Genomic DNA, 16,475 nt, shown 5'->3' on the forward strand with positions numbered 1-16,475 from the left:
AGAGAGAGAGAGAAACACACATCACATGAAGCACTTTGAAAGATCATTTAAAGAAAGCTGAAAGGTGATGGATTTACCTGTACACAAGGATGGGTCAGGTGAACTACAGATGCAGATGAAAAGTGATCCAACCAGAGACAAAAACCTGTATGCAGGATCAATGAGAACAAGGCTCGGGTGACGAGAAACCCGAATATTTCAACTCATGACAACACACAGAAGGAATAAATTTCTGTGACACCTGTCAGGGGAGGAATGCTTGTCTACCGACCCCTCAGCTAGATCTATTAGGTGTCAGGGCCATATCTAGTGGGGGTGGGGGTGGTTGTGTAGATGGGGGCAATATCCCTATTTTCCTAACGGCAATGGCAAAAGATTAATTCAATGGATGAAGGTTCTATCAAAAAATGATTAAAATATTTATCCCATACCCACATTTAATTCAAATCTGTATCTAGTGGGATGGGGGGGGGGAGGGGGTAGGTATGGAGTGGGGGTAATTGCCTCTAGAAAAATATGAAAAAGTGCCACATGTAACAACTATGTTACCGTCTATAAACTATATAGTAATGTGGAGCACAGACTAACAATATTAGCTCCTAAGGTTGACACTAGGACATTGCGGCACCACCATTTTAACTTAATTCTAAATACCTTAGAATCTCATTGGACTGAACTCTGAAGGGTCGAATTTTAATACACCGCAACGCTCGAACCAAAAACGAAGTTACACTTACACAATGTTAACCGAGTGGTTAGGTCAAACTTCCCGATGGGTACTTTGTCGAGCACCAACAGGATTCGCGCCAACAGTATATTAGTGTAATTCACTTCAGATCCATTTTCGGTAAATAATACAACTTTTACATTAAATGTTTTTTTGTGCAAAAAACATTTGAATTTGTAATTATGAAAGGAAAAGTCCCAATAACAGCAATTCTATTCTGAAAGTTATCCAGCATTTTGAAACAGGAAAACATGTGCAGTTCCTTGTTGAACAGAACAGAACAGAACAGAACAGAACAGAACAGAACATTCCAGAACTTGAACAGACAAAAAAAAGAAGTTTTATTTTGTTTAACAACACCGCTAGAGCACATTGATTTTCTTTTTTAATCATTGGCTATTGGATGTCAGACATTTGGTAATTTTGACATATAGTCTTAGAGAAGAAACCTGCTACATTTTTTCATTAGTAGCAAGGGATCTTTGATATGCATCATCCCACAGACATGATAGCACATACCAAGGCCTTTGATATACCAGTCGTGGAACGAGAAATAGCCCAATGGGCTCACCAATTTGTCTTAAATGGGCTTCGCAAATTCGGTCCCATACCTTTACAATGCTTAAACATCTGCATTTTGTAAATGAAAAACAGATTTGATATATTCGGGGGGGGGGGGGGGGGGGCATATCCCAGGGGTAAATCGCATGCTTGCTGCATGGTAAAACTAGGATCGATCCTCGTTGGTGGGCCAATTGGGCTATTTCTCATTCCAGCCAGTGCACCACGACTGGTATATCAAAGGCTGTTGGATGGTGCATATAAAAGATCCCTTGCTACCAATGGAAAAATGTAACGAGTTTTCTCTCTAAGACAATATGTCAGAATTACCAAATGTCTGATATCCAATAGCCGATGATTAATAAAATCAACTTGCTCTAGTGGTGTCGTTAACAAAACAAACTTCTTCATAAATTTGGCCCTATAGGTTTTAGCCCAAAACACTTAACAATGGTAAAAAAAGGAAATGATTTATTTAACGATGCACTCAACACATTTTATTTACGGTTATTTGGCGTTAGACATATGGTTAAGGACCACACACATTTTGAGAGAGGAAACCTGCTGTTGCCACTTCATGAGCTACTCATTTCAATTAGCAGCAAGGGATCTTTTATATGCACTATCCCACAGACAGGGTAGTGCATACCATGGCCTTTGATATAGCATTCGTGGTACAATGCCGTATCAAAAGTGTTCGCGAAAATGACGTCAGTAACACGGAAGCGCTTTTCTACCTTCCGCAAAATGCGTGTTTTCTCCCCAAGTTACATAAAACCAAGCCTTTTGATACAATCCCTATTTATATATTTTTTACATAGCTACACTGGTAATGTCATGAATTAGTCGTCTGCTCCCTTGATCTTGAAGCAGATGGTGTTTTGCAAAATGGGTCGCAAATCCACAGATCTCACTACTGAGAAAAAAAAACCGATTGTTGACTTAAAATCTCATGGCCACAGAAATTCAGAAATTGTCAAATTATTGATGGTGCCTGAGTCTACCATTCGATCAGTGTGGAAAAAATATTGTATAAGTGGAACTGTTGAGAACACCAAAAGAACTGGTCGACCACGAAAGATCACAATTAGAGGAGAATTATGTTTACTTCGGAGTGTCAAAAAAATTCGTGGGAAAGTTCTTAGAGATATAACTGCTGATTTTAATCAAGGTAGGAGAGTGAAAGTTCATCCTGTGACAAATCAAAGAATTTTATATAAAAATAAGATTTTTAGGCGAGTTATTCGAAAAAAAATGTGAACAAAAAAAAAGCGACTGCCTGGACAGGAGATGGTGAGATGTTAATAACCAGTGGAGTCAAGTGATATTTAGTGATGAATCTCAGATAGTAATTGGCAAAAACCACCGTGTTTTTGTTTGGCGAGCTGCACATGAAGCATACCGTCTCGAATGCATGTCTGTTCCAAGTCAACGAAGGGTGTCGATTATGATCTGGGGCTGCATTACATGGCATGGTGTCGGAACTTTATGTATGGTTAATGGAAACATTAATGCTGAAAAGTATCATGAAATACTCGACAATCATCTCTGGCCTGTTTTAGCACATTTTATCGATAAACCATATCGTTTTCAGGATGACAATGCACCTTGTCATAGAGCTTGATTAATCGAGGCATATAAACGTGAAAATAATATTCGTGGTATGACATGGCCCGCTTAGTCACCAGACTTGAACATAATAGAAAATATTTGGTTAAGAATGAAAAAAATACTGCAAAACAAGGCCCTAACCATAAAAACGTCTGAAGAGTTGTTCTCTGCAGTTCTTGACATATGGGCAAATTTGAATGTGGAATACATTCAAAGTTTATATTTTTCACTTCCACGTCGCATTATGGCTTGCATTCGTAACAAGGGACACGTAACCAAATATTGAGGTATGGTTATTAATTCTACTAGCCGAATTTTGTTTTTAAAATTTACATACTGACCCATGTTTACGTTGGCCATTTTGGATTATCGCAAAACAATCTAATTAAAATTAGCTCCACTATTACATGTGGATCTAACACCAGCCAGTTGGAGCTTATGTCCACCAATCAAAACCTTACTTGCAGAATCCTGCCAGTGATTTAAAAATAATTTGAAAACATTCCGAGTTATCCTGAGGGTATACGGCATGTTTCGTGTGAATTACGAATGCCTTAAAACATGTTTTATTATATAAAATAAATAATTTGTAATGTAAAACTGAAGACTGATTTAGTTATTTTTTTAATAAATAAATAAATAATTTTTAATGTAAAATTGAAGACTGATAACCCACCCCGTACGTATTTTGTTATGGTTCGCTGTACTGTGGCCACTAAAATAGACTCGCCCGATATTTTTAGAATTTGTATGCTCCCAAATAACGTTATAAAAGGCAAAGTGTGATTGGTCAATATTTAAATTATTATTTACAGACGAAATGTTACCTGGACATTGGGGACTACGCAGTGTTGTTAGTTTTACATCACTGGCAGGATTCTGCAAGTAAGGTTTTGATTGGTGGACATGAGCTCCAACTGGCTGATGTTAGATCCACATGTAATAGTGGAGCTAATTTTAATTAGATTGATCGCAAAAACTTTTGACCAGTTGTTGTACACTGGCTGGAATGAGAAATAGCCCAATGGGCCCACTGACGGGGATCGATCCCAGCGAGCACTTTACCACTGGGCTACGTCTCGCTCCCCCAATAGTAAAAAACCGTCATCCACATGTACTTTGTGTTTCTCTCTCGGTGTGTGCTATGCCGGAACGCAGCCAAGTTCTTGTGTTCTTTACTGTTTGATGTGGAAACATCGAGTGTGCAGGATTCAAACACAAACTTCTCCTCATTAAACACCCAATGGCTTATCCAGAAATGTCAAACTTTGTCTTTCATGTGTCACTTTTAGAACTGAACTAACACACAAAACAAGACTTTATGAGCAAAGATGCAACATGTAGCTCACTTTAAAAAAAAAAAAAAGTTAAAAAATGTGTTTTGGTTAAAGGCATACTGTCACAGATTTAAGGACCTTATTTCTCTAAAAATGAATAATAAATAAAAATTACATTAATTTTTGCAGACCAAATCTAGCTATTGCATCACTTTAACTAGACCATGATGGAGTGAAATCCATGTCACCCTCTCAGCAATGTTAGTTTTTGAATTATGGACCATTGCCATAATTCAATTGTTTTTACAAAATATCATTAATAAGTGGTGTATGGTGGTTACATAGATGGTTGAATAAAGTACATTTAGGGACAAATCAAATATATATATTTTTAAGTAATACTTTGTTAGGCAATGTAATAGGTCAGTGGTCTATGACAATATGCCTTTAACGACACCACTAGAGCACATTGATTTATTAATCATCAGCTATTTGAAGAAGTTTGTTTTGTTTAATGACACCACTAGAGCACATTGATTTATTAATTATCGGCTATTGGAAGAAGAAGTTTGGTTTGTTTAACAACACCACTAGAGCTCATTGATTTATTAATCATCATCTACTGGATTTCAAACATTTGATAGTTTTGATATTTAATCTTTACTTAAAGTTTGTTTTGTTTAACGACACCACTAGAGCACATTCATTTATTAATCATCGGCTATTACAACAGCTTGCTCTGAATATGCATGTTAAAACCTATGACCCATAAATGACCACTGTGAAATGTCTTCTTTTTTTTTTTTTACATGTACATGTATCTCAATTTGAACAAAGCAGTTACTACATTTCAGATTGTATCTCTGCACTACACTGAGTAACAGGGATGTTTTGACAAGAATGTGACTGCTGCAACAAATCACTATCAGTGCCTTATCTATTAGAGGACTGCCACTCCAAGACTGCTTTCCTGTCCTGGACAGAACTCCATGAGGTTGTGCCCACAACAGGCGTACTTGAACAGTTTTCTGATGGAAGCATGCCTAAAATGTCCCATACCCATAATAAGACAGATTTGCAAGACAGAGTTCAATAGTTCAATAGAAGTTTAGACATAATATGGGTACGCATATTACAATATATATTATAATAGTTTATTTATAACAGTGTCAACATTATTAGGAAGGAGACTTTTAACAAAATAAGGCAAATACATGTAGAGAGTGGCACAGTGGTTAAGCCATCGGACTACAGGCTGGTAGGTATAGGGTTCGCAGCCCGGTACCGGCTCCAACCCAGAGCGAGTTCTTAAGAGCTCAGTAGGTAGGTGTAAGGCCACTACACCCTCTTCTCTCTCACTAACCACTAACAAACTAACAACTAACCACTGTCCTAGACAGACAGCCCGGATAGCTGAGGTGTGTGCCCAGGACATTGTGATTGAACCTTAATTGGATATAAGCACGAAAATAAGTTGAAATGAAAATGTAAAGAGTTTGCATGTACGTCATAGTGGCTCAGCCTTTAAAGTCAATTTCTCTATATCAGTTTATCTTACTAATACTATTAATACTATGTTGAGACTAAAAGTTTAACGTACATGTACTGCTACCACTATTAATAAATTATAATATTTATTTAATTATTTATTTGATACAGGTAACTGAAGTGCCAGATAACAGACTAATAAGAGCAGCTCAGTCTTTGTAGTATATTTAACACTGGAGTTTTGACAGTTTTGTTCAGTTAAAAAGTTTGTTTTGTTTAATGAGAGAGAGAGAGACAGAGACAGAGACAGAGACATTTGTTTTGTTTAATGACACTACTTGTTTAATGATACAACTTGAGCACAATGATTAATTAATCATCTGCTATTGGATGTCAAACATTTGATAATTCTGATTCGTAGTCATCAGAGGAAACCCGCTATATTTTTCTTAATGCAGCAAGGGATCTTTTATATGCACTTTCCCACAGACAGGAAAGCACATACCATGGCCTTTGACCAGTTGTGGTGCACTGGTTGGAACGAGAAAACCCCCAATCAGTTGAAAGGATCCACTGATGTGGTTTGATCCTGTGATGCAAGCACCTCAAGCAAGCACTCAAATGACTGAGTGAAATCCTCACCCCCCCCCCCCCCACACACAGCTGTCAAGTGCCTTATCTTAAAGGGTGGCTATATAAAAGTTTGTTTAATTTTAACAACATCAATATAGTACATCGATTTATTAATAATTCGCTATTGAATGTCAAACATTGCGTAATTTTGACATATAGACTTAGAGAGGAAACCTGCTACATTTTTCTATTAATAGCAAGAGATTGATCTCAGATTGACTGTACATTAAATGAGCTCTTTAGCACCGGGCTACATCCTGCCCCAGATAAAAAGAAAGGAATACAATACTTGAATAGGTAGCACTAAACCAAATAACTTCCGGCTGGGTAAAAGTTCGAGGTGCACCCAGCTTTTGATAGAGAAATGAACACCACAAGCAGTGTTCGAGATTAAATTTTTTGGGCAGTATCCCAGTTGGATACTAACATTTCCAAATCTGGTATCCCACCTGAGAATTTAGTATCTCACTTAAATTAAATCCATAAATAACATCATAACAAACTTGGATGACAATGTTCTCGTTCCCAGTCTATTGCTATGCCACAATCAAAATCATGAAATTTGTGATATTCGCAATCAAACGGAATCGACAAAAAGATTTGCTGCATCTATTTCTGAGTAATATTGACATAAATTAATATTTAGCAGTAATCTATAAGTGTTTCTGACATTACTAATAATAAACCTACCTTTATTAATTTTCTGCAGATGTGGAATCAATACCTCAAATAAAATTTGAAGGGAGAAAACATCCAACAAAAACAATAGCAACTTAGCGGTTCCCAGTCTATTGCTCCAGTGCATTAGACTGGGTACAAGTTGGGGGTGGGAGGGTATTGTTATGGCATTGCATTAGACTGGGTACCAGCTCGAAAATACTTTTACTTAACTTACTAGTAAATGTCGACTTTCATTGTTTTAGCGAAAACTAAAAATGCAGGATTAAAAAAAACAAAAAAACATTATATGGCATCCCGGTGGGATACTGGGTTCTTGAAGTCTGGTATCCAAAATTAAATTCTGGTATCTCTGGGATATCGGGATACCGTTAATCTCGAACACTGCCACAAGTCCTGTGATTAGTGATTAGTGATAAATGTGAGTGCTGGTTATAAAAAAAATAGTTTCATCTGAGCAAACAAAAGATGTATGCAAGTTTATTTTGTGTAGTACCACTGTGTCAAGTAGCCTTCTGCTTGAAACCTGTATGGGGAACCTGTAAAAAAAAAGTACTAAAATTTTGTGCGGAACTAGGGTAGTCATAGACACTACCCATTATCTAACAGAAATGAGCAGCTTGACCCCCAGTTTTTTTTAATTCACTTTAAGGGTGAGGGGTGGTAGTATTTATATCCATGGCATTTATGTCGACTGATACACTGCAGGTAGGAGTTGTAGCCACATATGCTACTATTGTCGTCTATGAGAATGGTGTTGATGGACACCACACATGCAACCAGTCAACACAATACACAAATGTTGTAAACTTAACACCAATCTGCGAACTTGTAAAACAAAGTACACAAAGGAACAAAATGGAACAACGCGACACACACCCTGGAATACACACCTCCAATGTGTCACCTGCACGCACACCACCATTCAAACACGATCAAAGAAAACACATTGTGAAAAAGAGGCCATTAAAGTTCAAACAAGTAAAAGTGTGAAGACTTATTTTAATGTTTCATTACATACTTACATGTATCTTGTAATTTACAGCACTAATTGATTTTTAAAAATGTATGTGTGTTATATTTGTTGCATCTGTGAAAATGTCCTCCACAGGTGAATTATAAAGGAGAGTCAGTCAATTTCGGGCCATACCACTATTTTTTTTACACTGTGCCGCCCCTGATAATTACATCACAATAATTAAATTAGGTTCAAAAATCAGTCAATCAAGTGATTTACAGTGCTCAGGTTCCTAAACATGCCTCAGTTGTATAGTCATAGCTAACAGAAATTGATATTCTTTATTAAAGAGACATACCCTAGTTTTTAACCACTACCAGGGCATTTCCCAGTTTCATATAAACAAACTCAAGTTTCACTTTTTTTTTGGGTAACTTTATGTAGATGTGTTACAGGTTTGTAGATTAATCAAACTTAGTAATAGTGTCCATCTTCATAGGCTGAAACCAGAATCTGTGACTTTAAAGTACATATATACATATACATATACATATACACACACACACACACACACACACACACACACACACACACACACAATGTACATGTACGTGTACAGGAGATCAGTAATGTTTTCTTGTGGTAACTCTACAATACTGTCATCGATCCAGCAGGAATGACAAATTTCATTAACTCTGTAAGTATCAGACAGAAAGGTGAAAAACTTACCACGGGCCATTTGCGTCCATCAAACACTTCCACGACCTTGCCCCTCCGCTCCCGCACACTGAACCTGGGATAAAGAATTTATTCTTGTTAAATTGTGAAAAAAACCCACCCCAAAATACAAACCAATATAAGACCAAACATCATTAACAAGAGCAACAAACTAAAAAGAAGAAAAGATTAATAAAAGAATAAAATAACGAGAAAACAACAAACAAGAAATACTGAAAAAAGTCAAGAATATCAGACATTGGAATCAGTGGGGGCAGGGCCAAATGAAATGACGCTTGCGCACTCCCCACCTCTCCTTCCCAGCATGTGCACCCACTTCACATGATGTTCCTACAATATGAACAATAGTTTTATTATAAAACTAAAGCATCAGTAAATGTTATAATATGGTGAGGCGAGATTGTGAGTTTATTATAACAGTAGGTATTCTTGTATTTTGCTTTAGTTCAATAACGGATGATATACAAACATGTATTAATCAGGGGTGGGAATTCATGAACTATAAAAAAAAGAGGAAATTTAGAGGGTCCCAAAAATGCTTGAAATCCTAGGTTAAAATCTGTGCCATCCGACACATTTTGGAGGAAAGGATGATTAAAATGCGAGGAAACGCAATGTTCCATGAGAGGAAAACAGCTGATCCGAGAAGAATTCCCACCCTTGATTAATATAATGTTAAAAAAGTTTGGGTTTTTTAACGACACTGCTTAAGTACATTGATAATTAATATTAGGCGAGATTATAAATTTATTAAAACTGTAGTTGTGTTTGCATTTTGCATTAGTAAATGATGTTATAATATAGTGAGGCGAGATTGTGAGTTTATTAAAACTGTAGGTATGTTTGCATTTTGCATTAGTAAATGATATTATAATAATAGTATTATTGTGAGTTTATTAAAACTGTAGCCATGTTTACCAGCCTCGGTGGCGTCGTGGTTAGGCCATCGGTCTACAGGCTGGTAGGTAGTGGGTTCTGATCCCAGTCGAGGCTTGGGATTTTTAATCTAGATACTGACTCCAAACCCTGAGTGAGAGCTCCGTAAGGCTCAGTGGGTAGGTGTAAACCACTTGCACTAACTGGTTCAACAAAAGCCATGGTTTGTGCTATCCTGCCTGTGGGAAGCACAATAAAAGATCCATAACTGGTTCAACAAAATCCATGGTTTGTGCTATCCTGCCTGTGGGAAGCACAAATAAAAGATCCCTTGCTGCCTGTCATAAAAGAGTAGCCTATGTGGCGACAGCGGGTTTCTTCTAAAAAAACAGTGTCAGAATGACCGTATGTTTGACGTCCAATAGCCGATGATAAGATAAGAAATCAATGTGCTCTAGTGGTGTCGTTAAATGAAAGAAACTTTACTTTTTTGTTGCCATGTTTATATTTTGCATTAGTATAGTAAATGATGTTATGAAATGGTGAGGTGAGATTGTTTGTAGCCTATACTTTTTCCTTTTTAATGCAAGAATGCAAATATAACCAAGGCAAGGTCACGTACAATGCGCGTGTCATTCTCTAATAAGTTTAGGCTGTTCCAACAACACAACTGCCGACATTCCAGTCAAAGTCAATGTATGAACGGTCTCACAACACACATTGCTTTGTGGCCCTAATCTAACTGAAATATTGCAAGTCAACAAAACCGCTAATGAATAGAAGATTTTTGCTGCGACACATAAATGGGGTTTGCCTCTCTCTCAAATATGTCTCTGCCAGCGGTTAATCTGTAATAATCCTGGCTTTCAAACAGAATATTGTTGGTGTGGAACAAAGCTGGGAGTGCGGGTTGTGTAGAGTCACGTGGAAAAGCTAAATAACAACAATTTGATGTGACTTCAAAGACAGGCATGTACAGAGTGATTTCAACAATCTCACCCTGGTTATTGGACAGTGGAAAATAGTTTTGGCCAATACCCCCTTTTCAAAATCTTAATTTCTTTTATTACTTTTTTTTTTTTACAGTTAAACATCATAAGTGTACAGGCTCCCATATTTGTAAGGGGGGGGGGGGGCAGGTTAGTTTTTGTCTGAATTAAATGAAAATGTCTGCATCTGGATAAAAAAAACTGTTTTTCATATTAACATTACTGCGAAACAGCTATATAGGGATACAAACGAATCACTACACATTAAATTTTTCCCATGTATTACAACTAATTCTGAGGGTAAAATGATGGAAATACATGGTAAAAAAGCCTCAAGATTAGCACATTTTGCCCGAATATCTTTATAATTTTTGCCTAAATTTGAGGATTTACGATAGCACCAGGGTTGCAGTTGCCCCCCATCCCCCCTCTCATAAGCTTATGTATACCATAATGTTATAAATGCCATATTTTGCTATTTTTATATTTATTTCTTATAAATACAGTACCGGTAGTTACATATTGATCCACCTACACATAATGTGAGAGCCGTATGGGAGCCGGTATATAGCGGGTTTACTCTGAGGCATCTTTTCAAGTTACCAAATGTTTAACATTCAGCAGCTGATGATAAATAAATCAATGTGCTCTAGTGGTGTTGTTAAACAAAACAAACTTTTAACTAACCCTTATTAGGCAGTGGAAAATATTTCTGGTCAATACCCCATTTTTAAATTTAAATTTATTTATTTAAAAACATTTTTACAATTAAAGGTAGGGTCAACTCCAACTCCAGCCTTATGTGTTGAAAAGATGCATACCCGGACCACCAACACATACTGACACTTTAGCAAATGAAAAATGCGTAATTTTAGAGTTAATAAAAAACCATGATTATTCCTGCTAACTGGGGGCAGCCATTTTGTTTCGTTTTTGTGACGTCCGGTGGGATAGCTTGGGTCGAAGTGACGTCAGCTCCTGACCATCTCCTGTATGTACAGTGTAAACAAAAGCAGTAATTTTCGACAAGGCGTTTCTCTTTGATCAACCTGACTTGTAAAACAGCATAAATGACGTAATAATATAATAAACTATTTAACTAAATATATTTCAAGTTGCATTAACGGAACAAAATGGGGTTATAGTATTTTTCTCTGTTTAATAATCCAAAGGAAAAATGTACACCATTATGCCTATTGATATGCTACGTTGGAGCAAAAACGACAACCCACGATACCCAAGTCGGCAAGTGATAATTTTCTTTTCTTTGGGACTACGTAATTGGTCAGTTCTGTGGTTGTAGATGGAAAAGTCTACTTAATCAATAGTTTTACAGAACTATTTACAGTAATAAACCATGTCCATTACAATTTTAGGGGCGACAGGTAATATTCCACAATACTGGTATGTATTTTATGTCTAGACAGCGTCAATTAATTGGCTCGTCTGGTTACCAATCAAATACACACCTGCCAATCAGAAATCACAGGTAGAAGCAACTAACAGCATAGACCAATTAACTAAGAAAACACTCCGTGTATCATTTCAGTATGTAGGTTAATACATGAGAAAAACATTGTTAATTGTTTCGACTTGTTGTGTAGCCACTTTGACAATGGTATTTTATTTTGTATTAAAAAAAATATTTATACTATAGTGCTGGATATACTTGATGTGTATTATTACAGAACACTGCAATGTATGACTATTTATCATCCCGCAAAAAACAGGTAGATTGTGTTTCTCTAGTTCTAAGGCTCATTCCTGACGTGACGCGTTAAGTATTACGTAACCACCAGCTCGCCAGAGGGCGTACTCACTGAGATGGTACAAAATGGCTGCGCCCGTTATATAGAATAGTCGTCACATTCAACAGTTTTATTAATTAACTATACGATTATACGTGTTGATATTAAGCAATAATGTGCATTATATATCGTTGAATATGCATACCAGGCCAAATGCCGTAATTGTCCTCTCCTTTAAACATGCCATATAGTGTTAAAAGTGCAATATTTTTCTATTTAGACATTTATTTGTTATATATATAATAATGCATGAGTGGCTGTTAGATACCATTCATCTCAGTTGTTTTAAAATGTATCTAACAAGCAAAAGCGAGTTTAATATGTTTTTAAACAAGTTGTGAGATAAATGGTGAAAAAGATAGGGAGCTATGTACAGGTTTGGAATTTAGTACACTAAGAGTAGCTCGTTAATTATAATTGGACCTATGCGGTGCTGACATGTCTCCCTAGGTTGCCCATTAGGGCCCTTTCGAACTGTTCAGCTCGCGGGTCCATTTACAGGTCTAAAATACTGTAATTATATTTTCTTACGTCATTTTGCCACATGATTGCTGCCGGTTGCATTGTATATAAATAGAATAATACATGACTGGCCGTTAGATACCATTTATCTCACAACAAGCTGTTTTAAAATGTATCTAACGAGCAAAAGTGAGTTTGATACGTTTTTAAACACGGAGCTGTGAGATAAATGGTATCTCGCGGACATGAATGCATTATTCTATTTCTTACATATTCTCAAAAACCAGGTTTTAAGCACATTTTGGCAAGAGCTCCACCCGTTCCCCCCATCATTTATAATAGTTTATTAATGTTTCCCTTTTTTTTTTTGTCGTTTTGTAGCATGATGATATTAGTTAGGGTTAGGGTTAGGGTTAGGGTTAGGGATATATATACCCCATCAAAAAATCCCTCTTTAGATTGATAACTAATGGGGGGGATGGGCGGTACACTTTCCCACAATTTTAACATCTTTTTCGATTAAAAGTTATTTACAGCTGTTACACTTGTAACTAACTTACGCATCACAGACACATGATTGTCAGGTTAATTATACTTACAATGTAATCTACTTCCAGATTGTGCTGTTTTTTCATTGGATGCATGTAAGTGGTGACCTGGTCATCACCTAGGAGCTGCCAGTCGTATGTCTTGAAATTGTTAACACACATACATGTGTAAACAACCCATGTGTTATAAAGGTGCTTGAACATTCATTTCATATAAGCAAGTTAGTTTCCAACATTTGACTCGACAGTTTTTTGTGGGCATACATGTGTTATAAAAAATAACGCATAATGTTTTCACCAACGGGAGCGTAAGAAATATTAATAGGGCTATGATATATGGAGGTAAAAACAGAAGTAGAAAGTGTGGAATTCATGCAATGGGCCCACAATAGTATGATTTGGCATCCATGTAACACGGACCATGTTCAGCCCTGGAATTAAAATGCATAATGCTATTTTAATTTATTCCTAAGTTACATTATCGCCGAGTGTCGGGTACTCTGGTCCGGGTCGAGTTTCACCCTCGAGTACTCAAGTACAATATTTTGAACTCGAGGAGGCCCTACCTCAGTACTTGGATCGCAGGATTGGGTTGCACTCAATTTCCGCTACTCATTTCCGGTTAGTACCGATATTTACAATCTGATTAAAATTAGCTCTACTGGGTCTAGCCAGTAGATCAAACAGCATTGCATGGACTGCCATGTCCAGGTGACATTTCATCTATAAATAACAATTTAAATATCGACCAATTACACTTCGCCTTTTATAGCGTTATTCGTGAGCATACAAATTCTAAAAATATCGGGAGATACTATTTATGCAATAGGCGAACTTGTTGGTCTATTTCAACATTGAAAAAACAGGGGGAAAGTGCAGTAATAAACTCTGGATTGTATACTAGTGTAAACAGATTTTATGGCTATACCATCAAGGTTTTTTTTTTTTCGTCTTGAAACGAATTTTATATGAAATTTTATATTGCAATTAGTTTCCGGCATACTTCGTAATTCACCCGAATTATTTCGTATACCCTCGGCATAATCCCGAATGTTTTCAAATTCTTTTCAAATCACTGGCATGATTTTGCAAGTAAGGTTTTGATTGGTCGAATGAAAGGTCAACTGGACATGAGCTCCAACGGGCTGCTGTTAGATCCACACGTAATAGTGAAGCTAATTTTAATTAGATGATGATGAGATTAAGGAATAAAGTAAAATAACATCTTAATTCCAGCGCTGAGCATGGATGCCAAATCATGTTATCGTATTGCATTCTACACATTCGACTTTTGTTTTCCCTCCATGTCTCGTAGCCCTATAATGTAACGGGCGTTAACCATATATGGCAAAATGACGTATAAATCTAATTAAATCAGAGTGCTCTTTCTTGCTAGATTTGGCCCGTCTCCGACTACTTGTGGATACACTAGTTTAAAATATATATCATGATCAGGGGCGTAGGCTAGGGGGGTTCGGGGGTGTGGGGTGTGTGTGTGTGTGGTGGGGGTGTGTGTTTCGTCTGACCCCCCCCCCCCGCCCGCGCTGAAGCAAATGGTCCGCTTTCAAAACTAAAACATACAGATTTATACATATGGAGTTTCTAGTGGTGCAAAAACAAAATAGAAAAAGGTCCACTTGGTTCATATTCGACCCCCCCCCCCGAGGTCCAGATCACGCTACGCCCCTGGTGATCAAGCGGTAGGCTACCACAAGTTGACTACCCATCACTCGTGTATTATATACTCTTCAAAAAAAGAAACGCAAAAGGGTACAAATGGGTTATAACTCCGATTTTATGTTTCCTACCGGTTCATGCTTTGTGAATATAAGGTCATTGCATGTCCCAAACACATTCCCACGGTTACATTCGATAAAACGCAGCTACTGTACAATAAAGTTCCAAAATGTGAATATTCGCAAAAACGCAGCCACGTGCAAACCATGTCACCACTGCACGTGCGTTGTCTGCACGTGCAACATGAACACCGACAGTATAAAAGTGCAGGGTGTTCGCTTGCCTGGCCTCTGTATCTGGCCGACAGTTGACAATCCAGGACATGCCACGTCTCAGTGAACCGCAGAGAAACAATGCCATCGGCCGACTAGACGCAGGCGAATCCAGAACGGCCGTTGCCAGGGCATTCCATGTGTCCCCAAGCACCATCTCCAGACTGTGGGACCGTTACCAGCAACATGGATCAACACGTGACCTCCCTAGATCCGGTCGACCACGGGTCACTACCCCCGGGCAGGACCGCTACATCCGGGTACGCCACCTTCGGGAACGATTGACTACTGCCACCTCCACAGCCGCAGCAATACCAGGTTTGCGCAGGATATCCGACCAGACCGTACGGAACCGCCTACGTGAGGTAGGAATTCGTGCCAGACGTCCAGTTCGAGGTGTCATCTTAACACCACAACACCGTCGACTCCGACTGCAGTTGCCAGATCAGATTCATCGACAATGGCCTCAACTGCGATGGAGACAGGTGTGGTTCAGTGACGAGTCCCGATTTCTGCTCCGACGTCATGATGGAAGATGTCGCGTGTATAGGCGTCGTGGTGAACGTTATGCGGCAAACTGCGTGCAGGAAGTGGACAGATTCGGCGGGGGTAGTGTCATGGTGTGGGCAGCCATCTCACACACTGGCAGAACTGACCTGGTCCACGTGCAGGGCAACCTGAATGCACAGGGCTACATTGACCAGATCCTCCGGCCACACATCGTTCCAGTTATGGCCAACGCCAACGCAGTGTTCCAACATGACGACGCCAGGCCTCACACAGCACGTCTCACAACGGCTTTCCTACAGAACAACAACATTAATGTCCTTCCTTGGCCATCGATATCACCGGATTTGAACCCAATTGGGCATCTATGGGACGAGTTGGACCGACGCCTCCGACAGCGACAACCACAGCCCCAGACCCTGCCCGAGCTGGCAGCAGCCTTGCAGGCCGAGTGGGCCACCATCCCCCGGGACGTCATCCGTACTCTGGTTGCTTCAATGGGCAGGCGGTGCCAGGCAGTTGTCAACACACGCGGAGGCCACACCCGGTATTGACTCCAGATGACCTTGACCTTGGTGGTGTGTCCTATCACTTACTCACAATGG

At 38.5% G+C, this 16,475-nt stretch overlaps 1 protein-coding gene across 1 annotated transcript in view; it reads right to left on the reverse strand.

Annotated features, from left to right (window-relative positions):
- The window catches only part of LOC121387100 (GATA zinc finger domain-containing protein 14-like), a 118,727-nt gene that overhangs the window by 81,789 nt on the left and 20,463 nt on the right, over positions 1–16,475 (reverse strand). Inside the window, exon 2 of the mRNA XM_041518121.1 lies at positions 8,663–8,726. Coding sequence (XP_041374055.1) covers positions 8,663–8,726 — 64 coding nt within the window. The remainder of the gene's footprint in view (positions 1–8,662; positions 8,727–16,475) is intronic.

This window comes from Gigantopelta aegis, chromosome 13, assembly GCF_016097555.1.
Source record: "Gigantopelta aegis isolate Gae_Host chromosome 13, Gae_host_genome, whole genome shotgun sequence".
NCBI lineage: Eukaryota > Metazoa > Mollusca > Gastropoda > Neomphalida > Peltospiridae > Gigantopelta > Gigantopelta aegis.